At 51.6% G+C, this 26,265-nt stretch overlaps 10 protein-coding genes across 10 annotated transcripts; 3 read left to right on the top strand and 7 right to left on the bottom strand.

The window, feature by feature from the left end:
• Positions 1-216: 216 nt before the first annotated feature.
• On the top strand, positions 217-1,683 carry P174DRAFT_393732 (seipin; the record flags this gene model as incomplete). The annotated part of the gene is made up of 4 exons (XM_024823608.1): positions 217-285; positions 343-527; positions 609-1,064; positions 1,122-1,683. 4 exons carry the CDS (start codon positions 217-219, stop codon positions 1,576-1,578), a joined length of 1,167 nt encoding a protein of 388 aa, XP_024680637.1. The 3' UTR covers positions 1,579-1,683.
• A 234-nt stretch (positions 1,684-1,917) lies between these two features.
• Positions 1,918-4,564, top strand: P174DRAFT_514412 (putative acid phosphatase; the record flags this gene model as incomplete). The annotated part of the gene is made up of 4 exons (XM_024832076.1): positions 1,918-1,983; positions 2,051-2,943; positions 3,012-3,071; positions 3,265-4,564. 4 exons carry the CDS (start codon positions 1,918-1,920, stop codon positions 4,562-4,564), a joined length of 2,319 nt encoding a protein of 772 aa, XP_024680636.1.
• A 152-nt stretch (positions 4,565-4,716) lies between these two features.
• On the bottom strand, positions 4,717-6,275 carry P174DRAFT_444061 (uncharacterized protein). The gene has a single exon (XM_024827990.1). It carries the CDS (start codon positions 5,865-5,867, stop codon positions 4,878-4,880), a length of 990 nt encoding a protein of 329 aa, XP_024680635.1. The 5' UTR covers positions 5,868-6,275; the 3' UTR covers positions 4,717-4,877.
• On the bottom strand, positions 5,951-6,594 carry P174DRAFT_257819 (uncharacterized protein). The gene has a single exon (XM_024821478.1). It carries the CDS (start codon positions 6,444-6,446, stop codon positions 6,033-6,035), a length of 414 nt encoding a protein of 137 aa, XP_024680634.1. The 5' UTR covers positions 6,447-6,594; the 3' UTR covers positions 5,951-6,032.
• Positions 6,595-6,978: 384 nt separating this feature from the next.
• Positions 6,979-8,034, bottom strand: P174DRAFT_373876 (uncharacterized protein; the record flags this gene model as incomplete). Its single annotated transcript, XM_024822539.1, has 3 exons — positions 6,979-7,421; positions 7,478-7,800; positions 7,937-8,034. 3 exons carry the CDS (start codon positions 8,032-8,034, stop codon positions 6,979-6,981), a joined length of 864 nt encoding a protein of 287 aa, XP_024680633.1.
• Positions 8,035-8,364: 330 nt separating this feature from the next.
• pex14 (putative peroxisomal membrane anchor protein (Pex14)) lies at positions 8,365-10,313 on the bottom strand. Its single transcript, XM_024821479.1, has 5 exons — positions 10,116-10,313; positions 10,043-10,049; positions 9,727-9,976; positions 9,574-9,658; positions 8,365-9,503 (listed from the first exon to the last, which is right to left on the bottom strand). The coding sequence occupies exons 1-5, from the start codon at positions 10,146-10,148 to the stop codon at positions 8,769-8,771; spliced, it is 1,110 nt and encodes a 369-aa protein (XP_024680632.1). The 5' UTR covers positions 10,149-10,313; the 3' UTR covers positions 8,365-8,768.
• A 3,947-nt stretch (positions 10,314-14,260) lies between these two features.
• P174DRAFT_453276 (uncharacterized protein) lies at positions 14,261-18,599 on the top strand. The gene is made up of 3 exons (XM_024829141.1): positions 14,261-14,546; positions 14,594-14,796; positions 15,561-18,599. The coding sequence occupies exons 1-3, from the start codon at positions 14,439-14,441 to the stop codon at positions 18,484-18,486; spliced, it is 3,237 nt and encodes a 1,078-aa protein (XP_024680631.1). The 5' UTR covers positions 14,261-14,438; the 3' UTR covers positions 18,487-18,599.
• On the bottom strand, positions 18,592-22,307 carry P174DRAFT_444056 (Zn(II)2Cys6 transcription factor). Its single transcript, XM_024827989.1, has 4 exons — positions 21,552-22,307; positions 21,365-21,476; positions 20,554-21,284; positions 18,592-20,499 (listed from the first exon to the last, which is right to left on the bottom strand). Exons 1-4 carry the CDS (start codon positions 21,953-21,955, stop codon positions 19,080-19,082), a joined length of 2,667 nt encoding a protein of 888 aa, XP_024680630.1. The 5' UTR covers positions 21,956-22,307; the 3' UTR covers positions 18,592-19,079.
• Positions 22,308-22,727: 420 nt separating this feature from the next.
• P174DRAFT_257745 (uncharacterized protein) lies at positions 22,728-23,286 on the bottom strand. The gene has a single exon (XM_024821477.1). The coding sequence runs from the start codon at positions 23,121-23,123 to the stop codon at positions 22,827-22,829; it is 297 nt and encodes a 98-aa protein (XP_024680629.1). The 5' UTR covers positions 23,124-23,286; the 3' UTR covers positions 22,728-22,826.
• Positions 23,287-23,376: 90 nt separating this feature from the next.
• On the bottom strand, positions 23,377-24,967 carry P174DRAFT_374360 (uncharacterized protein; the record flags this gene model as incomplete). The annotated part of the gene is made up of 2 exons (XM_024822573.1): positions 23,377-24,469; positions 24,537-24,967. 2 exons carry the CDS (start codon positions 24,965-24,967, stop codon positions 23,377-23,379), a joined length of 1,524 nt encoding a protein of 507 aa, XP_024680628.1.
• Positions 24,968-26,265: the final 1,298 nt, after the last annotated feature.

The following is a 26,265-nucleotide window of genomic DNA, read 5'->3' as shown; positions in this document are numbered from 1 at the left end:
ATGTGAATGTAAAGGAAACAACAACTAACGGAGTATAGCATCCTTCGTAATGGCTGCACATTTGCTTCTAGTTGGGGCGCATAGTAACGGCCTTTGTTGTCCGTGGGGGAAGCAAACCTCGGTGACGTCGACGCAAGCGTCGGAGCTCTTTGAAAACACAACTCTCATCACCCGATACCATTCCCACCTCAAACCCACACCAAGCTTGGTCGCACCATGTCGGAGCTTGATTATGCGACAGATGAGGATGTGGAGGATGGCAATACCTTTTCCTTTTGGCCTCCGGTAAGCCATCGCTCTACATTTCACTGATTCAACAGCTGACGGTCCGATGACCTCCAGGACGCGCTGGTAGCGCCCTTTCGCGCCCTTGTTTCGAAACAAGCACAGAAAGCCTATCTGGGAACTCTCTTGTTTGCGATAACTGCTGTATGCATGTTCTTCGTTTCGTCGGTTGCATATGCGATATTTTACTATTGGTTCATCCCGCAAATTGGGCTTGCGCGACAAGTGCATCTACAGTTTGGGTAGGTCAAAAACGGAGAATGGAATTGTCCCCGGAAAATATTGTTGGATCGTTGGCTGATTACCGAGATTTCGGTCTCTAGTGATGACCAGCCTTGGGGTACCGCCTCCCTTGGGTCGGAGTTGGTCTCTCAGCAAGCATATGATGTCGCCGTGAAACTCGAAATGCCGCGGACGCCGTCCAACCTCGCTGCTGGAAACTTTATGCTGGATCTATCTCTCTTCTCCCGCCCTTCGACCTCCGCCACCACTGGCCAGAACACATCCTCGAATCGGATTGTGCACTCGCGACGCCCGGCTATACTGACGTATACGTCGCCTATGGTGGATACCGCTAGCAAGATCTCTTTCATGCCACTGTATGTACTGGGGTGGCAGCGTGAAGCGGAAACTCTGCGGGTGCCCATGCTTGAGAAGATTGAGTTCTCCCGCGGCTGGCGCAACCTTCCGGCGAGTTTACGCCTCGAGGTCCATAGTAAGGAGCCGATGCAGATTTACTCGGCTCAGGTGGAATTTCACGCTAGGTTTACGGGGCTAAGGTACGTCAAAGCTGCGGGCTAGGATTCAGGGCGTATTTTGTACTAACAAAGCAATAGATGGGTCATGTACAACTGGAGGATCTTATCGTTCTTGGTCTTCAGTTTCGGTTTCTGGAGCGTCTCCATGGTCTCTTCAAGCATTGCGTGGCTTGTCCTTGCTTCGTTATGGAGCACGAAGCCAGCGAATCAGGTAAATATCAAACAAGAGGCTCGCGGGAAGACTCCAATCAAGGAGGAATATGATGACGAGGCAGCGGACATTTCTGCTTTGGACTCGCCCTCTGACTCCCACTCTCCGAAGCACCAGCCGACGAGTAGGATTAAAAAGGAAGGAGATTTTGAAGAGGAGCCGAAGTCCTCTTATACCAGCGACACAGACGAAGAAAGCCGTGATCCTGGTGGTAGAAGAGACGTTTGGCCTTCTGAGAGTGGCGCAGGGACTGGCTTAGAGAGCGCGGAAGCGAGGGGTGTCCAGCGGCGCCGTAGCCGTTTAGTTAGTGAAGGCCACTCGTAGGCCGGGCGGTCGATCTTCATTTGGTTCTAGAGACCTTCATGACTTCAAGTCTTTGATACCCAAGTAATTGCGAGTGATGTATATATATCTCCAGGTGGTGCGGATCCTGAATGCGAAGTCGAACAATTCCTTTACTATAACTTGCCCTATTATGGGGACGGTGTAATGAGCCAGTAATAGCCATGAAGTTCTTTGGTCTTCAAGCACTTCCATAGTATACGATCCCATTGATGCAGAGGAAGCCATAGTGACTATCACAGGCCTCGGATGCCAAACCGCATGGGCTGCCCGAAAATGCGGAGTAAAAGGGCCCACTTTCGATAAAGAAAATGCCCCTCCATGAGCAATCCAGCTCCTCCACCAAACACTCTCCTTCTCCAGCAGTTGATCAAAATGCACATTTTGGTAAGTTGGACTCTTGCAGTTTCTTCAACGTGGAGGAGCCCAGCTCATAGCATGCTCCTCAACCTAGGTGGTCAACGATGACGGTCCTCCGTCAAACAAATCTTCGCCTTACGTCCATTCCCTCGTCCACACTCTTCAGTCCGCCGGCCATGTTGTATCAGTGGTCCTCCCTCATCAACAGCGTTCATGGATCGGTAAAGCGCACTTGATCGGTGCCTCTGTAAGACCGACCTACTTCCGGCCCGGCACCCTGCACGAAGACAATGGCACCATCCACGATTTCCCCCGCACCGACGACGACGAGGACGGTGACGAGTGGCTTCTCATCGACTCGACGCCGGCAAGCTGTGTCCAGATCGGTCTTTTCCACTGCTTTCAAGAACGCGGCCCCGTCGACGTAGTCGTGTCGGGTCCCAACTACGGCCGCAATACGACTGCTTTATTCGCTTTGTCGAGCGGGACAATCGGAGGAGCTTTGGAGGCTGCGCACTGTGGGAAACGCGCCATTGCCCTTTCCTATGCCTTTAGCTCGCGCAACCACGACCCTGTTGTGATCGCTGAAGCATCGCAGCACTCCGTGAAGCTGATTGAATATCTCTGCGAGAACTGGGCGGACGGAGTGGATCTGTATAACATCAATGTGCCTCTGGAGCCGGGGATGAGCAAGTGCAAGGTGCTATACACCAGTATGCTTGACAATAGGTGGACTGGCAGCTGCTTTCAGGCTGTTGATGCAGCGCTCCCGGATGAGACTCCCCAGGTACAGGAGCAGAGGGTGCGGGACCAGGGTGAACGACTAGGGGAGAAGCCCACTGCCGCTCCAGCCACAGGGCCACGCAGGAGGATGCGGTTCCAGCATAAGCACTTTCAGTGGAATCCTGATTTCACAGATGTGTGGAAGAGCGTGGAGGCGAGTGGACCGGGCAACGATGGTCGCGCTGTGCGCGAGGGAATGACCAGGTGTGTCCTCTCGACCCTGTCTCATTTTTTACCCCGTATCGGGCCCGTAGCTGACTCTTTGGATCCAGTGTTACCCCTCTCAAGGCCACCTTCATGCGTACACCAGGCATCCAAGGCGAAATCAAACTGTGAGTGAACCCTTTTGACGAGCGGATTCGCGTCTAAACAGATCCAACTAGATCATGAGCGTGTCGCATCGTTCGATATACGACCTTGATCTTAACCTCCGTGTCTTTTGGCTCTCCTCTAGCGTTCTCCTTGTTTGCTTTGGTTGATGGTCCATGGTCGTATTCTAGAAGACATGCATTCTAATCAGCCTAGACTCTGTAGCTCAGATAATGACGAATCTGCATTCTATTCCATCGTGGACAGCGACGATCATTACGTGCAGAGCCTGATGGAACAAGCCTTACAGCGCCGCCTTCACAAAGGACAGTATCGAATCATATCGCAGCTGTCCGATCTTCCTTCCCCCTCCGCCCCTCTCTTTCAATATCGCGAATACGAACGGCTGGACTTTGAGCATGCGATGATGAACTCGACTACCTCCCTGGTCAACGCCTATATCATCCGGAAAGCGCTGATTCGCAAGCACTACCTCTCCAACACAGTGGCCAACTGGGTCACCAAGCACCCCGACAGCGTCCTACGGAATCATTTCAAATTCGCATACGACTTCGAGCTAGACTACGCTGAATTCCTAGACGAGGCCCTGCTCGAGGCATACGAGCTCCGCGAGAGCCTGGACAGGAACGAAGGCCAACCGGAGTCAGAAAAGGAATGGTGGATTCTGAAAGCAGGAATGAGTGACCGCGGACAAGGCATCCGTCTCTTCAACAGCGAGGATCAACTACGCGAGGTATTCGAAGAATGGGAGGAGGACGACTCGGATGAGGAAAGCGAACCCGAGAACCCAGATACCGAGGACCGGGATGGAGACGGGGACGGACAAGGCGTCGTCACCTCCCAGCTACGCCACTTCATCGCCCAACCCTACATCGACCCTCCCCTCCTTCTACCTTCCTCGTCGAACCGCAAGTTCCACATCCGCACTTACGTGCTGGCTGTCGGCTCATTGAAAGTCTACGTCTACAAGGAGATGCTGGCTCTCTTCGCCGCGAAACCATACTGTCCTCCATGGGAGGATGAAGACGAGGTCATCGATCTCGCCAGACACCTCACAAACACCTGTTTCCAAGAAGGCGGCAGCACCAACGAGGGAAGCGTCCGACGGTTCTGGGACCTGGATCACCATGTACCTGGATTGAGCCACGACTGGAAAGAGAAGATATTCGACCAGATCTGCGCCGTCACCGGAGAGGTCTTCGAGGCGGCCGCACGAGGCATGATGGTTCATTTCCAGACCCTGCCAAACGCCTTTGAGCTCTTCGGTGTCGATTTCCTCGTCGATAAGGATGGCGTTCCCTGGCTGCTGGAACTGAATGCATATCCAGACTTTGGTCAGACTGGTGAAAAGCTGAAGGACCTCGTTGTTGGACGCCTCTTTGAGGAAACTGTTGCGGTTGCCGTCAAACCTTTCTTCGGTATGGGTGATTCATCAGTAAAAGGAACAAGTGACTTGAGATTGGTTGCCGATCTCGAACTGGGCAGAAAAGCTTAAAAAGCAGGCCAGCTACCCCGAAAGCATGGGGCCTCGGTACATACGAGGATCGTCTTCATCTAGATCTGATTATATATTATCATTGATCCATTTGGACACGATCACGGAGCTTTATAGAGGGAATAAATTCTAAAGAGGCGTCCTTGATTAAAGTTATTTGTAGTCTATATATCCCGGTCAAAAGTTAGCCGTATCTTTTCTTGCTTCCGTCTTTGGTAAAGTCTGCCGCTCTGTCCGCACTCGACCAGAAGCACATGGATCGGGTATTAATAGCATAGAATCAAAACTTCAACCATGGCGAGTGTCCCTGGTGTCAGGAGTGATCGATATCACTGGTCAAGCCGATGCCTGCAGGCTCACTTTTCGTGCCCTTTCTACGACTAATGGCCTCCTTCCTCGACCTTTTCCCTCTCTTTCGTGCTTTCTTCGGGTATGCGATAATGACCCTGTCGCTTTCTTGCTGTGATCCAGTCGTGGATTGACTACTGCGGCCCTCAGCTTCACGGGACGGATGCTTCGTGGATGCGGCAGGCTTGGGACTCTCGTTCTCATCGATAATGGGGAAGCTTGGAACAGCGCTCTTCGCCATCTTCGAGTTGACAGTCCTTGGCAGAACTCGTTCTTCGTCTAAGCCTTGATGTTGTATGTCGTTTAGGCCCAAGTCTTGCTGACGCTCGACTTGCTGGTTCCTGTTTCCGTCGAGCTGCTGCATGACGATGCGTTGCTGCGCAATAGGAATGAATTCGGGTGCGTCAGGCTTCCACTCACCCCTTCGGAATGATTTCTTGCCATGCAAACTGATATCTGAAGAACGGTCGACGAACTGAATATGTTGCACTTCACCTTGGTTCTCGTGCTGGGCTTTGGGATTGGTAAGCTTGTGACGCAGCTTGGCAATGCGCAAAGCAGGTATTCCATCTCCAAGGCTTTGTTCTTGATCATTCCCAACAATATCGTCCGTGCCTTCTGCTTGGACCTCCTCTTCAATACCTTGTAGAGCCGAATGTGGTTGCAATCGTCTGCTCGAAACTGCTCCCATTGGTGGTCTCCTTCTAGGATGACGTGACCGAAGATTATTCTGTGAGGGATCGCTTTCTTGTGTAGTTGTACCGTAATTTATACTCTCCCCTTGTCTGTTATGCAAGGCGTCACGACACACATGGCCATCCGGGATCAGTGAAGCAGTCACTTCTGGATCAGACTCGCAGTGGCAGGGTACCGTCCAAGATCCAACGACGACACAGAGAAGCAGCACAAGGCTGACAAAACGAGTCGCGCGAATGGATATAAGAAATATGGTCATTGTTTTCCCTACTTGCGTGGGATAAACAGACGAAGTAAGCAGAAACAGCTCCAGGACTAAATATAGAAGAGAACAACCTCCGAGGGGGATGCGTAGGACTCCTCTTGGCTTCAAAAAAACCAACAGTAAGATATACCAGAAGATCACTGAGCCTAACAGATATACCTAGGATAAGAAATTCGCGTTAGTCCGGTAGGGTATCTCTAGGGATACATTCACACAAAGGTCCTTACAGTGCCTTCGACCCAGGTTATTACTGTTCGCAGGAAAGGTACGAGGGAGACACAAGATAATTCCCAGGCCTGGAGGGTCAGCATTCCGTAATGAGACTTGATGAGCTCTGACTGAACCGAGAGACTGCCTTACATAGGTCAAGATGATCACCCCCATGAGGAGTTCCGTGAATACGTAGAGAAGCCTACACCTTATCTCGTTCAGATAGTCTCTAGGACGCGAGGCGAAGATCCCAGTCTTCGCAGACAGGATGTAGAACATGCCCGCAGCTAACGGTAGTGAGCAAAGGATCCCCGCAACTGCCTGAGGACTGAGGTTTCCGAGGCGATATATCGAGGAGGCCATACTGAAGGGCTGGGGAGCAGGTGGAGAGGTTGAATGTGGCAAACGTGGGACAGCGATTGTACTTCAGCAAAAAGTGATCCCGGAAAGCGGATGAGAGCTGATATAGATGGGTGAGGACGAGAAAGCAAGACACGCAAAGTAGCTCAGTCAGAGACGCCTTCCTTTTTAGGATGACTAGTGACGCTTTCCTAGACAGGAAAGAACTATGGGTCAAAGGAGCCTTCACCATCAAAAGAGTAAGGCATCGATGGAACATTTCTATGAGCATTCAAATGACGAGGGACTGAAGAAGTGGCATGGTCATTGCAGCAACATCTATTGAGGATCATCGCTTTAGCTCATGGTCGGTCAAATGTAAGCTAATCAGCAGCTATGCCTTCTCCAAAGAAACAGTCTCGTACATGAGTCCACGACTGATAAGTTGGAAAGAGGGGTCATGGCACGCTCGACGCTTAAGATGAAGAAACATGACTTCATGCGAGGAACATGCGCCAATAAGCTCAACTATCATGAAAAGCATCCTGGTAAAAGCTCAGCCAAACCGTTGTTTAGCCAATGTTTTGAGCCATCCAATGGTCTCCTCTTCCTTCTTCCGATATTGTTGAAGTCGCTCTTCCCGCTCCGCTGCTCGAGCTCGCAGTATCTCTTCCCTTCTGATTTCACGCTCGTTCTTTTTTCGTTGCTCTCTAGCCTGCGCCTTTTTTATGGCATCCATGTCGTTCTCGCCGGAGCCCATAAGTTCGTCATCTGGTGCTGCCTCTATGGGTGAGCCACCTCGCCGTGACTCAGCGAAGGCACGGTTTGCAGCGGCCGCTTCTCGACGCTTCTCCATGCGCCTTTCATGCGTTCCTGGCTCCGCGCGCGGTGCAATCTCATCCTCTATTTGCCGCATCTCAGACTTGTGGGAATGTGTCTCTGCACGATGCTGTTTTCTTGTGTCCTCGCGAGCCGCGATGGCATCCTCTACTGCGCACTCTGCCGAACACACAGTGTTAGCCTCATGAAAGATAACGGTAGCGGGATGTACGCACCTTTTCGTAACTCCAAGTCCTGTATTGTCGGGATTGCTGGTCCAGCTAACGGGCCACCTCGACCCCTAACTGTCACCTCATGATGAGGAAGTATGGGACCGTACTCTTCCTCGTCCTCGGAATCAAATTCTCGTTCGTCCTGCCGGGCTGTCCCCTGCGACGTAGAGCCAGTGTTGGAATCTTTCCCTCGACCACCTTGTTCATAATCTGGTGAATCACGACGTCGTCCAGGGCCGGATACTGGGGCTTGTTCTGGGGCATTACGACGGGCTTTCTCGAGGGTGCTAGGGTCATACCACCCTTCGGCGAGCTCTCCGCGGTTCCTATAATGTCAATCACTAATTCTATTTTCCGGCTATCAAGATGTAGTTCATCGAGTGCTGACCCACGCAAACGAACAATTGCACTTGCGGAACATTACAGAAAATCTGTAGTCGGTGGAGGTAACAGGGTCCTTACCATTTTCGAATAAAACTCTTCCATCTACCCTTGGTCTCCTCTTCGCTCAAATCTTCCATTACCAGTCCCTTCTGGATATCGAGGTACATGGCGAACATGGGTGCGTAATGTGTCAGATCCCGTTCCGAAAGCTCTCGTGCTTGGAATGGAAGCACTACAGGTACCGAAGAGGCTGATTGCGAATGCGGATGGCGATCATGACTGTGATCTCGGTGACGGTGATGACTATGACGGTGCCGATGGTGATGATGTCTTTTGTGTCTGTCACTTCGGCCTGGGGAGCGGGAGCGCGAGCGCGAATCGTGATCTCGGTGGGATCTTTCCCTATGGTGATGATCGCGGGTAGACATTGCGTGGATCCTCTTAGGTGGTGATCGATCCCCTTTGACGATTGCAAAAGAAAGCGACAACCAATCTATATGAATTTCGGGCGACAATTGGGAGAGAAGCGGCCAGAAGCTGCGGATCACATGCCAAGCTTTTCTGGGGCAAGAGGACATGATTTCACGAGTATGAGGTCAGAGCCATAAATATCGCCAATGCTTCTTATCTACGAGAGGTACCCATTTTTCTTTTAGGACCCTTCTATCCTTTCAACGCTTAAAGGTCGGTTCTTGGAATTTTCGGAATACAAGCAAGAAGACATGCAAATATTGTTACCCTTCCTTTCCCCCATTGATACTAAGAAGCACGTGATACTCCCTGAGAATCCAGTACTCTTATTGTAAATACATTCAAGAAATAGAGGGCAGTGGCTCTTATTACCATATACAAGGATAAATGAAAGGGTATTCATATTGTAAGCGCATACACACTCTCGGTATAAAATCGATCAACTGGCCGGAGCGCTCTGTTGCTCCTTATTGTCAGAAGAGCTGTCTCCGGCAGCTGTCGTCGACTGAGCAGTGGTCTTCGACCGGTTGGCAGCGGCCATCTGCCAGGCAGGAATGGAGGCGCCTCGGCCAAATTGCGCAAGAGGGCTGTTAGCGGCGGCACCAGTGGTCGTGCCGGCGCCTGGCTGTGCTGGGGAGGGCTGTGATTCTTGTGTAGTAGGAGTTGCTGTAACGCCGTTGGTGGTAGCAGGAGTGGTGACCGGCGACGCCTCCTCCGTGGGCCGAGCAACGCTGGGCAGTGTTGATGCGCTGATAGTTCTTCCGGCAACAGGGGCGGTGGATGCGCCGCTGCCACTGAGTCTGTTACCAAGCAAAGTCTTCAAGCTCTTCAGTTCAGTGCCAAGCTCCTTCAACCGGGTTTCGTTTCCTTCCCGAGCGCCCTCAAGAGCCTTGGGGATGGCGTCCTTCAATGATTTAACCTCGTCGCTGATGCGGCGGGTTTCGTCATCCCGTCGGCGAGAAGCGGTCTTCAGATCGGCCACCAAGGTTTCAACTTCCCGAAGCGCTGTGTCCAATCGCTCTGCGCGCGCCTCTTCAGCTGATTTCAATGCCGCAGTATCTGTGGAAAGTTGCTCGATTAGAGCAAAAGCGCGAGAAAACTGCTCATCAATGTGCTCCTTGTCTTGTTCCAATTGGGGTGGTGTAGGAGGGGCGATTAATGGCGCAATGTACCGCTTGAAGCCATTTGTTACTACTATCGCAGAAGAAGAAAGGTCGAGCGGACTGCGGCAGCGATGTACTAACCTTTGTGACGGTGTATAACCCATATCCCACACCTCCGACTACTGTAGCCATGATAAACCAATCCCGCCAGTCCCTCTTGGGAGGTCTACCAATTCACAGATTAGGTTTCAAGTTCTATATCCGAATACCATGGGCTGATGGTAATGCACTTACTCCGGAGGGGCCTGCCATTGGCCATAAGGAGGGTAGCCATACCCTGATGGTGGAGGGGGAGGACGGTAGACAGCGTTTTGAGTAGGAGGTTGATAGCCTTGCGTTGAGGCGACAGCAGAAGCAGCAGCGGACGGGTCTTCACCGGCGCGGGATAAAGCGAGATCGATCTCTTCCTGTGTAAGGTTTTTCGATTGAAGGAATGCGACTCTCTTCTCAATGGGCGATGAAGCCACAGAAGGATCCTGTAGAACTGTTTAGGTGTTAGGTTTCGCGTCCAGATTCAAATTTGAATGGCTTCAAGGTAGAACACACGCACAGGAAACCTATTCAAGAACAACCGTCAGCTCCGACTCCGATTTCAGCAATAGTCACTCGGGCATGGTACATACAGCAGAGGAGATAAGCTCCATGCGAGGAGCCATGATGATATTCTAAACACCGGCTTCAATCAAGATAGCCGTGTTTAAATTATTTCAAAGGGTAGAGTGGCCGGGAAGAGTAGTCGGTTGAAGAATTGGAGAAGAGAAGACGGATATGGGAAATGATCACGGCGACAGATGCTCGTCGGCACCGGACGAGGCCTCCACTGTTCAGCTGGACCTCGGAACTTGCGCTGCTTACGGTATTACGGCCAATGATACAACCACCAGGCGGAGTTTCCCCAGATCTCGTGATTGTCGCCGCAGGAAGAACTGTTGTTCCGGTAGATCTCACCGCCTGCTGTATTGAGCGACATAAGTGGCATGTGCTTGTTTACATCTTTCGGTCGCTGTTTGGACTTCTTGGGCAACGCTTCAAATCCCCGTCCTTATCTTTTTGTGTGAGGGGCAGTCGACTGTGTGATATTTCGCTGCGTCCGCAACTTATATTAGTTGGCTTTTTCGTATTCTTGGACCCTCAGCCACTTGGGGACATTTCTCATCCGAACGTTTGCTTTAATCAGGAGTTCATTGCCGCAGTCGCGGCTTCCTTCATAATGTCGCAGGATACGGGATTGTTCAGTATCAGGCGCCCCGAGAAGTATGTGCAGCCATGCCTGTTCCGCGATGCCCTTGATACATCGTATGATTCAATGCGCTCTGACGGACTGCGACTAACTAACATATTTCTTGATACAGACTTTGGGGAGCGTACAAAACTATTCGGCCCTACCGCAACCCTCATCGGCCCTAAAGCGCACCAGCTCCATTGGGTATCAGAATCCTCCCTTTACCTCACAACACACGCGTTCGATGTCACTACTAAACTCTGCAAGTCGCCCTCAACAACCGAATTTCCAGCGCTCTTCATCCGGCGGGGCGTTTGGTGCCGATGCTGGACTTTCATCGGTCAGGCGATCCGTATCCAGCAACATCTTCCACGGCGCCAGTGTTGGTCGCCCAAGCTATGCGCCGGGCTCACTATCGGCTAGCTCTGCATCGCAGAGTCTACAAAGGAGAAGCAGCGTCTTTTCGCGACCATCCATGGGAGGGCCAATGGGACACCAGTCCTTCTTCACCCAAGTGCCCAATGCCGCCGGTGTTCCTCGGGATCCACGACCTCTTAGGGATAGATCATTCCAGGCTAGAATTGGACAGGAGCTCCTCGAATACCTTACGCACAATAATTTTGAGCTGGAGATGAAACATTCGCTGGGTCAGAACACGCTTCGATCGCCAACCCAGAAGGACTTCAACTACATCTTTCAGTTTCTGTATCATCGAATCGACCCAGGGTATCGGTTTCAGAAGAGCATGGATGCAGAAGTCCCCCCGATTTTGAAGCAACTGCGCTACCCGTTCGAGAAGGGTATCACCAAATCGCAAATCGCTGCAGTAGGAGGCCAGAATTGGCCCACTTTCCTAGGTATGCTGCATTGGTTGATGCAATTAGCGCAGATGATGGATCGGTTCGTGCTTGGGGAGTACGATGAGGCCTGCGCGGAGATGGGTGTGGACGTGTCCGGGGACCGCATCATTTTCCGCTTTTTGACCGGGGCGTACCACGACTGGCTGCAGGGTGGCGAAGACGAGGATGATGAGACCGCTGAGAAACGACTTGTGCCCCATATCGAATCGATGGCTCAGGAGTTTGAGAGGGGGAACGAGAAGTACGTGCAGGAAATGCAAGTTTTGGAAGCAGAGAACCGGGCACTACGCGATCAGATTGAAGAGTTGGAGAAGAACGCCCCCGACATGGCTAAATTGGATAAGCATTTCAGAATTTTGGAGGACGATAAGCGGAAGTTTGAGGACTACAACCAAAATGTTCAGGGCAAGATCGAGAAGTACGAAAATCGCATCAAGTTCTTGGAGGAGGAGATTCAGAAGGTTGAGGTGGAGCTTCAGGCAGCCGAAGAGGAGCGATCCAGCCTCCAGTCCAGCGTCGATCAACAAGGGATTACTATTCAGGATATCGATCGCATGAATACTGAGCGGGATCGACTGCAGAAAAGTCTCGAAGATACTACTGCCCGGCTAGAAGAGACGCATGCAAGGGTCATGGAAAAGGAAGCCGAGGCTAGTAGGAAACTTGAGGATCTGGAGGAAATCGTTAAAGTCTACAACACACTCGGCTATCAGACTAGTCTGATTCCTTCCACTGCCGTCAATGCGAAGGGTCAGGATTACGAACTCAGTCTGAACATCAATGATAATAGCTTCTCTGCGTCGCAGATTGGCGGTCTACCGAACAGGATTTCTTCCGAGGCAGACCGGCTGCTAGCTGAGCCTTTTACCGGCTATCACCCGGCGCATCTACTCAACTTGGATCTTCGGGGTATGGTGCGCAGTAGCTTGCAGGCTCTTCGGAAGGAGATCAATGAGCGCCGCAAACGTGCGATTGATGATGACTTGGAGCGTCGCAATTTGCTAGACAACATCAAGGAAGCCATGGATGAGAAGCGGAGCGAGGTCGAAGCTCTGGAGCATAAGCGGCGGGCTGCGGAGGAGGAGTTTGAGCGATTGAAGGAGATTACTACCACTCAGAAGCTTGCGTCAGACGCCCAAATAGAGAAGATGGAAAAGGAATTGGCCAAGATGCGAGCAACTTTGAGCGAAAGCGTGCAGTTGATGGAACAGCGGGAAATGAACACCAACATCGAGTACGAACAGCTCACACTTCGGGCTAATGCGTTACGAGAGGAACTTCATACCAATGTGGAAAGCATGTTGAACGACGTGATTCGATTCAAGGTGCACGTTCAGAAGGGTCTAGAAGACTATGAAAGCTTCGTCGTCGATGAGGTGGAGCAGGAGCTTGGAGGTGACTTGCCTGCGACAGAGGAAGTCACTGGCCAGATTTGAGAAAATCTGAATCGAGAAAACCGCTGACGATTTGCTATGGTCATGATTGACGATTGTTCATGCGGAAATCTATCCTATGTTTTGTTTTGTTGGTAGCGCCATTACTTTTCCACTTCCAATGCGAGGATGATCACCGCAAAAAATATTCTCAGGGTCGTCCAATTTCCGTTTATGGCGTTGTTGGACAGGTAAGGGTTCTTGGGGGGTTGACATGCTCTTTATATCTGAATTGTCCGGATGCTCTTGATATTGATGATTGATACCTCTTTCTACCTAAATTGTTCAGATTTCCGCTCTGTTGTCGTATCACTAGGCGAAGATGTATATACTGTCTCAAGTTCTTTTTCTTCCTGATCAGTTTGTGACTCCTGTGTGTGCCTAGACAATGGACATACTTAGGCCGATCATCAAGTGCTCCTTTGCCCCAGTGCGAGGAGTCCTTCGCTTCGAGGGTTATTTGCGATTGCCACCAGGTTTCGACTACTAGTAAGCTTGGGCTGGTCATCCTTGATAGCCAACCTGCGAGCGCATGGTCAAAATCTCGTCCATGGAGAGGAGATCCCTCTCTTCTGCTCAATGTCCTGTTAATTTCTGTCCTTTTGCCGATTCGCTTCTCTCCAGCAATGATTGACAGGAAGGGGACGCGCAAGCTTACGAGATTGAGCCGTATTCCTCTCACACAACAAGACAACTTGATCGGGTCATTCGTCAAGCTGGCCGGGGATTGCCACAAGCAGGATGTGGCCGGGTTGGGAATCTGTTATTCCCAGTCTCGTATAGATTACACAGCAAGCAACCAACAATCTCCTCATGGGGCCAGGTAGGGCTTGCAGCTGGCTGGGTATTCGTCAACCCAACAGCAGCGAGTCATTATGCCCGCTTCTCATTGAGTGCGGTAATGTTCCTCGTATAACATCTGCCTTCAGAGTGATCGGCATGTCTCATTGAAGCGTTGGGGCCGATGGCTGTGCTCATCCGAAGTGTTGCGTACAGCCTCCGTATTAGCCCTTGCCATTTGGGATGAAAGACCAATTGGCATCCTATTTAGACATAACACTACATTCAGGATCGGCTCGTATCTTTGCTAAGTCGGGTTGGTCCCGCGAGTTTCTAAATAAACCTGCTGCACGGCTGTTGGACCTGCCTTTGACCCTCTCGGCCCCCAGTGATTGGAGATAATGCTATCACCGTTTCGAGTAACAGAATGGCGATGAACTTCATGGGTGTCAATTGCTAAATGAGGACATGAGGACATGAGGACATGAGGAAGCGGAGGCAGTTCTAACGTATATATACCACTGGAGACCCAACAAAGTCCAATTTGAAAGGTCCAAGCAGTCCTTGCTGTGCACAGGAGGATCGCGCCCAAACCATCCTATCTGTCAATATACGTTAAGCGAAAAGTATAGCTTGTGCTACTGAGCCACCATGAAAGCTTCCACAATCGTTCTCAGCGCCGTCATGGCTCTCTGTGTCAACCCAGCTCTAGCTCGTGTGCCCGGAAGGCCTTCTACACCCGTTTCTTCCTCCCATACGGTAAGTCAAGGTGTGAACAATCCTCCAGCCTGACTTCCAACTGACAGAGCGGCCACTCAGCCTTCGGGGACACCGTCTTCAAGTTCTTGCATTCCATCAGGCACACCATCGGTGACGCCGTCCACGATTCCATGCCCGTCGAGAGGCCCCAAGCCCACAGGAGCTTTTCCTTGGCGCTCTTCCACGTTCAGCCATCATCCGAGCGCGAGCTGCACACCGAGTGGAAGGCCTCCGCATGGAGGACCTCACGGTGATGGTCATGGGTGGGGCCACGATCACCGAGAGCCGCCTGCGGAGGAATTCGGAGACTTCCGACCCAGGATGTTTAAGCGCTTGTAAAGCTATAGAGAAGAAGCCAACACAGTTGAAGGATTTGTGCCGCTTGAAGTCATTTGTTTGTTATACAAGACTGTTAGTCCTATTGTCGGTCCGGGGGTTGGATCATTCATTCGTTGAAGTATATGAAATATGATACTACGACCATCATAAGACATCCGAATAAAAAGGAGCTCGTTTCCATGCCTCAGATGCAAAAGTACCTCATGTAGATACGGATTGAACATAGTCGGATGCTTCATAGACAGCTTTATCTGATAGTACAAAAAGTTGAGCCGTGATTGGCTGATGATTGATTACTAAAGCTACCGGCGATACTTTTTCGTTGCCGACAAGCAAATCCCTCTGAAGATTACAAAAAATCTACAGCTCCCACATTCTCACAGGGTGACCAACAGGACTTATTCACGGTGTTGTTTGGAAATGTGGTATTGGTTAAGTGATTAGATATGCGCTGCAGACGTCTCTCGGACGGTCATATCGAGTTTTGCATTTCCCTCCCGCAGGCTTCGTCTGCAACGTCCTCCGCCGTGTCATGAAAAAGTGCCTGGGTCCAGCTCATCTGCCGTGTCTGGGCCGCAGGTTCTCCTCGTTCCGTCCTCCGTCAGCATCGTACGGTTTTTCATGCAGCTCTTTGCCTCGACCTAGTCTACTGGGCCGGGGAACTTACACAGGAAGGCGACAATGGAGTCGCCCGTTCTCCGCGAGGTCTGCAGCTGTGGTCGACCGCCAGCTGCTGCGAGACTATGTGCAATTTGAGAAGAAGAGAAGCCCAGTATCGGGGCCAAAATCGAGACAGGAGGACCCCGATTCTTGGATTCCTCTACTAGAACGTTACCTGCCGCCATCCCTACGAAAGGTCCCCGAGGAAGCCGCCGAGACAGATGTCGAGTTCGACGCCGCAACAACCATGGGCCGGGAGACTCTCGCGCAGACTATCGAGCTAGCCAAATTGCTCTTCTACGCTCGGACCGAAGGCAACATCGATCTACTGGCATACTTGGGCTTTCGGTTGAACAATTGGCCTGCGGTGAATGTTCTTCTGACTCGGCTACTGGACGCTGCGGACACACTTGACAAGTATTCGATACCCCGCAGTCCTCTATCCAGCCATGACTGGGGCTCTGGCGCTGGTGTCTCGTTTGATGGGCTTACCGGTCAGCATGCCGAGAAGTCCCCGGAGCTCGTTCGCCTTACAAAGTCGCCGGCTGCGTCGGAACTGACCAGCTTCGACTCGTGGACTGAGCGCCCGTTTGCAGATGAACACGCTAAACGCTTCATGGCAGAGGTCTGGCAAAGCTTGGGATCGATTGTGCTCGACGCGGCTGATGCATCCCCGAACGAGTCTAAGCTGGCAATGTCCTACGTCTTCCGCATCCTTGCTCGTCTACACCATTCTGGCGCAGTGTCTGACCGGGTGTACAAATACCTTCCTCCGAATGTCCATCGGGTGAACTTTCGGCCGCCAGGAATGCACCTTTTGTCAACCCACATCATGAGCGTGTTGACGGATGCGGCTTGGTTGGCACATGAAGCAGAAGTTGCCGCAAAGGCTGCTGCTGCGGGCAAGGAGTCGCCATACCTACCTTTCAATTTGGGTATACGAGAACTTGGACATGAGATTTGGCTGGAGCTAATTCTTTGGTCTTGTGTGGAACATGGGTATATTCAAGAAGGAGTGTGGCTTATAGAACGAATGAGGTCAAAGACTGATTCTCGAGCTTGGGGCTTTGAGAGCTGGAAGCCTCTCATCGAATCTTCCAGGTCTGTTTGGAAGACCAACGTGGACGCAGAGGTGTCCTGGCGTCGTCCCGAAGACAATGACCCTCAGTGGCCGTCACGGAGACGCGCCGGTCTTGCTCCCTTCCACGGGCTAGGAGAGCGAACGATCAGCGCCGAAGTCGTCGCCGCGCTGTTAGATAGCCTACCCAATCTCGTCTATCTGGGTCTCGGCTGGCGCGGTTTATCGCCAAGTGCGCTTCTCCGTCATGTATCAAGCCTCCAGCCCGCCATTGCCTCGTCCGCGGCTGATGCGAAGTTGCTACCGACGGCAAAAGCAACGAACTGGTTCGTCATCCGTGCGATCGAGTCTGGAGGCTTCAATGCCGAGAATGATCCTCGAGCTTTCGAGGCACTGCTCAAATTTACTCCCCATGTTATTCCGCCGTGGAGTAACAATACCTCTCCTATGGAAGAAAACATGGAATCGTTAACATCGGGACAGCTGTACGACCACACGTCTGCATTTGCAGGCCTTATGGAGTACAACATAAGATTCTTTGCCTCGCGACGTTTATGTACAGACGCGTTAGATGCCTTCTCGTGGCTTCAGGAAGTGGTGGACGCCAGCAAGTTGCAGCGCATCCGCGAGTTCTCTGAGCGAATGGGCCAGTCGGATACTGATGGTCTACCTTCATTTGACCTTGACAGCCTGGAGTCCTTCAAGCCGTTTGAATCGTCCATGCCACAGCTGTCGATCGTTACAGTAGCTGAATTGCTGGACTTGGTCACGACATCGCGGGCGTTTGCATTCGGGGACTGGTTGTTCTTTTCGAACGACATTGACGGTCCTCCCATTCCTCCAAGTGCATACGGGAACCAAGCCCTCGCGCCGTCGATCATCCGATTCGCAGCCGCCACTAAGAACGAAGCACTGTGTAATTCGGTCGTGCGGTCCCTCTCTCAGCCCCTCTCCTTGAACACCATGCGGGCGCTGTTGAACTTCCGGATCGCTATGGGACAGTGGGATTCCGCGACTATGATGCTGGAGTACGTCCGCGACTACCGACTGAAGTCATGGGGATACAGCAACGTCACGGCGCTGGCCGCAGCAATCGTGCGGATGGACCACGCTATCAAGGAGCAACCCTCCACAAAGCAGCAGAGCGACCTAGACCGCGCAAAGGACCTTCTCCTTCGCCTCCTCAATGGCGAATTCAACGAATCCCACCACTCCAAAACCAGCTTCCAAGACAGACTCATCCAGAGCATTCGCCGCGTCTTCTTGACCGTCCCAGGCTCCCTCCGCGAGGTCGCCCAAAAGATCCACCTCAAGTACAAAGCCACACCGCGCAGCAACCACCCCTATATCCCCGCCACAGCCTTCCACGCGCTCCTCTCCGCCGTCGTAGACACACGGGGTAGCGCGGCCGGCAAACGCCTCTGGGAACAATGGTGTCTCGACGTCCGCTCGCCGACCTTCTCCCGCCTCCAGGAAGGCGGCATCACCCGCCTGTACCTGCACCGCGAGCGCGACCCGCGCAAGGGCGACCCGCACTTCGACCCGCGGTACTTCGCGCAGACGCAGAAGAAGGCCGTCCTGCCTAACCCCAACACCATCCGCATCATCGCGCAGCAGGCGGTGAAGGAGTACACCGAGTTCGACGAGGCTCGCCGCCGTCAACAACCCGGCCAGCTCGAAGAGCAAGCCTCGAACCCCGCCGTTGAGGTCGTGGAATTCTGTATCCGGCAGTTTCAGGCTTTCCGGGTGCCATGGAAGGAAATAAACAGGGAACTCGGCGGGCTCGTGTACCGCATGCACAGGGAGAAGAAGAAGGAGCGAAAGAAGATGGGAAGAGAGGGCGCCTACACTCCCGACAAGTAATATCTATTGTACATATCATTTCTTTCACATCTGCCATTCGATTTTAGCGTCTACATAGGTCCCATTTCTCTCATGTACATATCAATATGCCTATACAATGACAAATGCTCGTTTACTGTCATTTTTGCTCGTTCGAATTGGCTACATCCCCAGGAATGTATCTGACATTATTCCGTTGCACCCTGTACGCCATACACGTGATCAAGTCCCTCATGGTATCAGTCTGTTCATACTACCCATGGCTCATGACGCATCCATCGTAAGGCATCATAAAGACAAGCCTAGCTTAGACTCCAAGGTGAAATCACTGAAACTCCAGCCCGTCCCCCGTGCCAACCCATACTCGCCCAATCATGACTTCTATCCGCAATTTGGCTGCGTCCCCCACAAAGTCAACGCCGCAGCTGAACTCCAAAGCGAAGAAAATCGTGCGCAGAAACTGAAAGGAATCGCTTTGGCATAAGAATAAGCAGTGTGAGAATATTCGTTAGGTCAGATGACCATTAACTTGAAATGGGACATGAAGACAAACTAGCGGACTGTAATTGATTAAGAAAAGGAAAGAGTAGACCGCCAATACATTACATGTGTCATTAATGCGTCCATGGTTCCTCGTCGGCGGCCGCCGGGAAGAACGATCGGATGAATTCCCCGCTGATCGGGTCATAGGGGAAAAAGGCATCGCCTCCGGGAGGATTGCTGCTGGCCGAGGACAGCAGATCAAGGCTGGGGATCACTTGAGAATGTGAAACCGTAGATGGATGCGGGTTCTGGAAGTATTGGTAGGTTTCCTGGGACCCGCCGGCGGCAGTGGGATTTAGGAGACTGTCGTCCGTGGCATCATAGAACATGGGTGTGGATGTCAAATTGGTGTTTTGTTGATTGGAGCCCTGGGGTTGCATGCTCAGGGGCTGGGCTGGTCTCGTCTCGTAGGCAGACTCGGGCACGTCGCTGATGTCGTAATTCATGCCGTAAGCGATCCGCCGGAGATTGCTATCACACAGCTGCCATGCACGCCGTGATGCGGCGCTGCACTCGGACATCGCATAGAGCCAGCGAACGGCCTTCTTGGCGGCCGCCAAGAAATGCGGCTCCTCCTCAGGCATATGGATGTTCCCGAAGGATAACTCGAGTAGAAGGACACTCGCGGCCTGCATCAAGTAGTGCGATATGCACCACCAGGGACAGATCTGATAGAGCTTAATGGCGTTGGGCTCGTCGGGTAGCAATTCGAGCATACGAAGCGCGGACTCGAGCGATACCTCAGCCATGCTATGACTAAAAGTCGGCTTTTTGCTCGGATCTCTCGGACTTGCGTCACGGCGGCACAGACATGGTCGTCCAAGAGTGATCCGAGCACTGTAGAAGTGAAACGCGAGGAAAAGTTTCAAACGGAGCAGTTCTTGATCCTCCTCGGCCATCTTGCGGGCAAAGTCAAACACCTCGGGAAGAGTGTGATACCAGCGGTCGATTCTCGCTCGAAGCTCCCCAATACGATTCTCAATATGGGCCCACGGCGTGTGGACACAATCTAGCGAGTAGACCCTGTTGACAATCTCCTGACTGATCACTGCCAGGTCGGTGTAGAATAGATAGCACAAGGCCCGGCTCGCAGGCTGACCCTTTAACCATTGGGCGTCCCGTGGCTTGTCCGTGAGTTGAGCATCTCTGCCACCTGGTGGATTCAAGGGCATTTGACGAACATACGAACTTGCGATCGCTGATCCGATATACGCTTGCCGCATATCTTGATCCGCCAAAAGCTTGGCCGCGAACGGCTCCCGTAGCTGCTCCTCATCGAAGGGCAGGGGCATAGGCGTCGTACAGACACCATCTAGGATACATGTTGACCTGCCCGTCATGATCCCAAGCATATGCTCGAACGTATACAGACACCACCAGACCTTATAACGTGCCTCTTTGGATATACTGGGCGTCGTCTCGCTGGTGTTCTTCATATTGATCCCGAGAGCAATACCAGATCGAACAGCCAAAGACGCAATTCTCCACGCTCTGGAAAGGGTCAGTCACCACAAGAAAGCTGGAACTGGGTGCTATAGTACTCACCGGTTGATCTGATCCGATGCAAGAAGATAGAACGCAATAAGGCCTTCAACCTGTACCTGCTGCAGGTCAGGGTGATTGAAAAGCGTATCACCATTCATGCTGAGAATGCGAGCGCGTGTCAGATACACAAGATGATCACGTTCGTCTCCGCGCCAAGGTGCCTGTGTAAGATGCGCATGCTTGGACGCAATAGCGAAAATCATGTTCAAAATGGCCAGCCATTTGTCACCAGGCCGCGCTGCGCTTTCGAAAAAGGTCCTGTACTGTGCGCTAAACAGCGTGCGACTGATGATGGGGAAGAATGGGTGGACTGTGGTCAAGTAGTCTTCGAAAAGTTGGTCCGCCACATGGCGTGGTGGCATCCAGTACACTTGTACGGGGCCCGGGACGGTGATATCCATGTCATCTAGGTGATAGTTCACGGCATGCAGAGCAAAGTCACCCTCAGGCTTCGTGTCCGATGCTCCTGACTGTTTCCGAACGCGTTGCTCAGCCTCCCGCCGTACCCTCTGCATCCAGGTGAGCTCCGAATTTTTGCCTATGTACCCTGTAGCCCTCGAGCTCTCACTCCGATTCAAATCTTCTTCAACCCTATCGATCGCATCTAGCGAACCAATCGACGAAGGGGACGATGGCGGTTCATCCTGCTCCATATCTTCCTCCTGGGGCGTCACCGAAGACTGCGGATCATTCGAGGAATTCTCCTGGCTATTGCTGTTCTCTCCATTATACTAATTGACAGTCGGGTAATCAGCAGGGGCATGCGCGGTCAAGTGAAGACTCCTCAAGGAAAATCGCCGCAGGCTCTTACTTTGTCCAGCGTGCTCTTGATACGCTCCGAAGTTCGACTATCCACCAAGCTCCCAATCTCTCGCAAGAGATTCTCATAGTCTTGAGTCTTGACCGACAATATATCCAACTGCCTGCATCCGTGGCAAAAAAAAAAAGAAATACGAATCAGTTGTAAGCCCACACAACACGACAGACCCACGACGTACCCTTTTGTCTTCTCCCTCCATGACACCGGATATCGACACGTGACCCTCAGCTCTTTACACTGCCTACATATAGGAGTATCACCGCTGCATTTCGTCTTTCGTGCTCGGCAGGTTTCACATGCTCGCGGCACACGGCGACTGTAGCGCGGGGCGACAGTCGAGCGCTGTCTGGGAATCGCAACTTTCGCATTTGCACTTTCATTCGCTCCGGATCGATTGGGACCTAGCGACGAGGGGTTTGAGATCTGCTGCATGTATGATGAGTCTTTGGGCGCTACAGCGGGTATTGAGTTGATCGCAGCTTTTTCATTGCGATCGAGTTGTCGTGGTGGTGGATGCAAAGGCATCGTGCCCCGCATCGCGGCACTTCCGGACTGGGGGATACTGGAGGGAGCGTTTTCCATGTTGGTCACCCCTCTCCGGAGGCGACGATTGAACTCGTGTGCAGCAGTAGGATGATGTAGATCCGGAGAAGTTTGACCAGGTGAGTTGGTCGAGGAAAGTCTTGGCTACAGGTGTTTGCCTCTTGATATCAAGACTCTGTTCCACAATAGTCTAGAGCGGCCAACAATAGAATGGGCATTGTGTAGCAATTCTAAGTCGACGACCCTGTTTCAGGACCAGTATGAAAACGAGGAGGTTAAGAAACAGGCCAAATCACTGCCATTCGTAAATCGAATGTGCTTGGAGTATGTTATAATGGCGAAAAGAGCTCGCGAAAAGAGCCAGGGGGAAACTGAGACAAGGGAAAAGAGATCCGAACGGCAGCAGAAAGGGAACACAGACGAAGGATGCCTACGTATTATATTATTACTGACAAAATGTGGCGTGGGAGCAGAAGAAACAGGCGCCAATCAGACGGCGGACGATCGAAAAAGCAGCACTTAAGTTATCTTTTGAACCGAGTCAAGATTTGCCTTACTCTTTCGGAGGACAAGAGGGAGATGCGAGAGGGGATGACAGCTAGGTACTTATTCCTCCTCCTCGAGAGCAGGATTGAGATTAGAGAGGCAAAGAAAGAGGGAGAGCATGGAAAAGAGATCCCATAACCACAAATGCTTCTAAACTCTGGTTCTTTTACCATGTTGATGCAGGATTAGATAAGCGCCCCCCTCCTTGCGATCAGAATATATAGAGATAGAGATAGGTAATAGACTAGGGATGAGACATCATGAGATATAATACTGTTTCCCTTCAACGATAGCTTAGAGGAGGATAGAGATGAACATGGTTATGTGATGATGTTTCATTTAGATAACATACATAGGAGAGGCATCAAACCATCAAACGCATCTCGCTTCCTCCCATTTTCTTTAACCGTTTCTTCTTTGAGAAATGCTTCTTTCCTCTGCGCTTTTTGCATGAAGCGCAAAATAACCTTTCTTCCACAAATTGGGAATGAAAAGAACATAGGAAAGACATAGATACATCAAGACCAGCTGGGGAATATTCGAACCGCCGTATAACGGAAACCCAAAAAGACAATAGATATATGTACAATGAAGCCGGCTCATGGGCCACATAGGTGGGAAGGCGCAGAGACCCAGCAAACGCGAAAGGCAGGGCGCGCATTAAACAGATAACGGGAGTACAAGATTATAACAAGGATATCCCTCGCAGCCACAGGGTGCGAGAACGTAGAGGGAGGATTCGTCTTTGCGGAGTGGAGAAATAAAAACAAGTTCCGACGGACGCAGTAACATCGGTGGGATGCATGCAAAGAGCCATAGGCACTGCAATGCATACGATGGATTGTGGACCGTCGCAGTCACCCAGGCGAGAGGTTAATCTATCGCGACTGGCGATTGGAGTGCTCACGAGACGTTCAGAACTCGCCGAACATCTCGTCGAGCTCGTCGACTTCTACAGTCTCCGGATTCTGCAGCTCTCGCCACGAATCAAAGACCATGTCCATATCCATATCCTGGATTCTCCCAGGCAGCACCAACTTGTCTTCCTGCTCAGCTAGCTCCGACATCTTCATCTCAATATCGGGAAGCTCACTATTTAACATGTCAATAGATCGCTTCAGGGTCGAGACCGAGCGAACACTAGGATCTTCGGGAAGGCTGATCTGGGGAGCACTTGCGAGGACAGTCACACGGTCCTCAACTTCCAGACCATCATCGGACGCGGCACTCGTCCCTGACGAGAGCGATGATGCGACTGACGCGAGCGACGGGGAAGGCGAGGTACCGAAGAGGGCCGACACAGCCACATCATCGGCATCAAGTTGCTCCAGCTCCAGCTGCTGCTGTAACCGCTGTTGGACCTGGTAGTTTCCGTGTGAGAAGTAATCGCTGTCCTCATGATCCGGCAGGCACTCCTCGTTGATCGAGGAAAGAGGACTGTTTTCGACTGAGGTCTCCGAAATGCTCATGACTCCGTTTTCCAACTCGCTGAGAGCATCCGAAAGAGCAGAGGATTTCTCCGTGGCTGCTTTCTGCCCCGAGGCCCGCTCGCGAACAGCACTGGCAGTCTGCGTGAACTCCTTCTCGTCGCCCTCCAGCGGCGGGGATGCGGCGCGATTCGAATGCATGAGGCGCGCATGGCTGTGATGTTCACTGAAACTGTGGCCAGGGCGTCCTGCACTACGATCCATATTCTCTTCCTCGAAATCAGGCGAGGACAGGTCGACCTCGGGACTAAGCGATCGTTCCCGTGCCAACATCTCCTCATCATCCAGGTCAGCGTTGGAAACGCTGGGCGTGAAGTCTTTCCCATTCACACCTGGAATGATCACATCATCCGAGTTCTCGGGAATAGGCCGACGCGGTAATGTCGTGAGGTAGTAATACACTTTGCGCGGATGTATAGGGATTAATTCCTTTGCAATAGGGCACGGCGCCAGAGCAGTCCAAGGGCGCTTCATGTATGTGCCTAGTCGCGAAGACAAGAGAGCAGCGGGATTGGCGGAGCTAGATGCAAAAGCGAGACTGTTAGCTTCCAGACACAGGACGGTTTGAAGAGCAGGGGACGGCGTACTTTGCGACATTCTCGTTGAGGGTAACGAGAATGGCTGCGAGCTCCTTAACAAGGTGAGGGCGATTTCCCGTCTTCTCTAGTTGCTCAATCACACCCACGACGATGTCGTCGTTGATACCTTCTGTGTCGATCTTGGGCGCAGCGGTTCCGTCCGTAGGGGACGGAGGTGGCGTATGCTCATAAATTCCGCGCCTTCCGTTCGGCCGTATTGTTTGCTGGTTCTTTGCATCTGTGGAAGAATTCGAGGATGGCGAAGGCTCTGGTGATGATGATACCGAGTCGTGCGACCTCTTTACTTTTTTGGATGGCGGCAATTGATCGTCGGTCGCGTGCGGCTGTTTCGACGCAGAAGGGGACCGACGAGATGAATTGGGAAGATGAATACCCAGCGAAGGAAGAGACAACGACTTGCGGCGAGTATTGTAAGGCATAACGTGTGAAAATAGACTTGTGGATGGAGAAAGTAATATACGGGGGGAAGAACAATCAGTGAAGCAGGTAAGGTATAGTAGTAACGAACAACCAAACAAAATACAGTTCGGAAATTAAAGGGAAGCGATGCGAAGTAATATTACTTGAATCAACGACAATAAAGCGTTAATATAGAGTAGATGATTAACAACGATGATAACAGATAATAACACACGAGCGAGGATAGTAGTAAGGTAGAAGGATGGAGAACGAGATGGGAAGCAGTTTACACGGAAGGGGCAGGAAAGGAGAGAGGGAGTAGCTAGATGGGATGGATGGAGGTGATGGCGATGATGAGATGTCGGGATGGGCGGGAGACAAGCAGAAGGGAAGAAGATTCAGAGGGCAGCTCGTTGGCCAGTTGATCCCAAGAATTATGATTGTTATGGGGCGATGAGAGGAAACAATTAACAACCGTTTCCAAAAGGGAAAATACAAAGGGCAAGATGGAAAAAGGGTGTGAAGGCCGAGTGGAGTTTGGTATTTTTTTCCTAAAGATTTTCTTCTAACAATTTACGAAGGGAGAAAAAGTAGGAAAAAAGGGCGAAAAAAAAAAATTCAGGGCGGGTGCTTCAGGGTGGCGTTGATTGGATTGGCAGAAGATGGGCCGGCCTTTTCTTTCATTATTTTATTCCACCTGGAATGCTTGCCTACCTTATGTATGGTACCGACTACGGAGCAAGAAGAAGAAAAGCAAATGGCCGAAACTTGGGATTGTTCTTCATTTCTTCCGTACCTCCATAATAGTTACATCCTCTATTATTACTAGATATGTCCTTAGGATGCGCTAGTCCAACAGTATCGACACAAGCTAGAGCAGGAGAAGAGCCTAGATGGTCATCAAGTCTTCACCGCCATAGCTGTTCCTAGGCAAAACCGCCTGGCGGTAGTTGTATGTGTGTTTGGATGCCTCTCTTGTAAAGGTATCTATCTGAATTTCTGAAGATGGATCACAGATTCACAGGCAAGTGACCAAAGGGGCAAAAGTACAGTGGGGCCAGCCATGTGAGTATGACGACTAGCAAAAATGGCTGGCTATCTGATTGGTGAAAGGAGCCTAGGACCATCTATGGTTCTGCATGGGCTCCATGAGTGGAGTTATGCACCATTATGGAGCGAGCAAAGAGGCGAATCGGGTAACTACGTATTGCTTTCTAGGCTCCCGCGCTGGCAGCTAGACCAGCTGAAGACTGTCCAGCGCTCCTGGTTGCTGCGCAGAGATTTTTTCTTTTGGATAGATAGAAAACAAACAAGAAGT

The sequence above is a fragment of the Aspergillus novofumigatus genome (assembly GCF_002847465.1).
Source record: "Aspergillus novofumigatus IBT 16806 chromosome Unknown P174scaffold_6, whole genome shotgun sequence".
Lineage (NCBI taxonomy): Eukaryota > Fungi > Ascomycota > Eurotiomycetes > Eurotiales > Aspergillaceae > Aspergillus > Aspergillus novofumigatus.
Note: the sequence above shows the minus strand (reverse complement) of the source record. Positions and strands in the feature narration are given on the sequence as shown.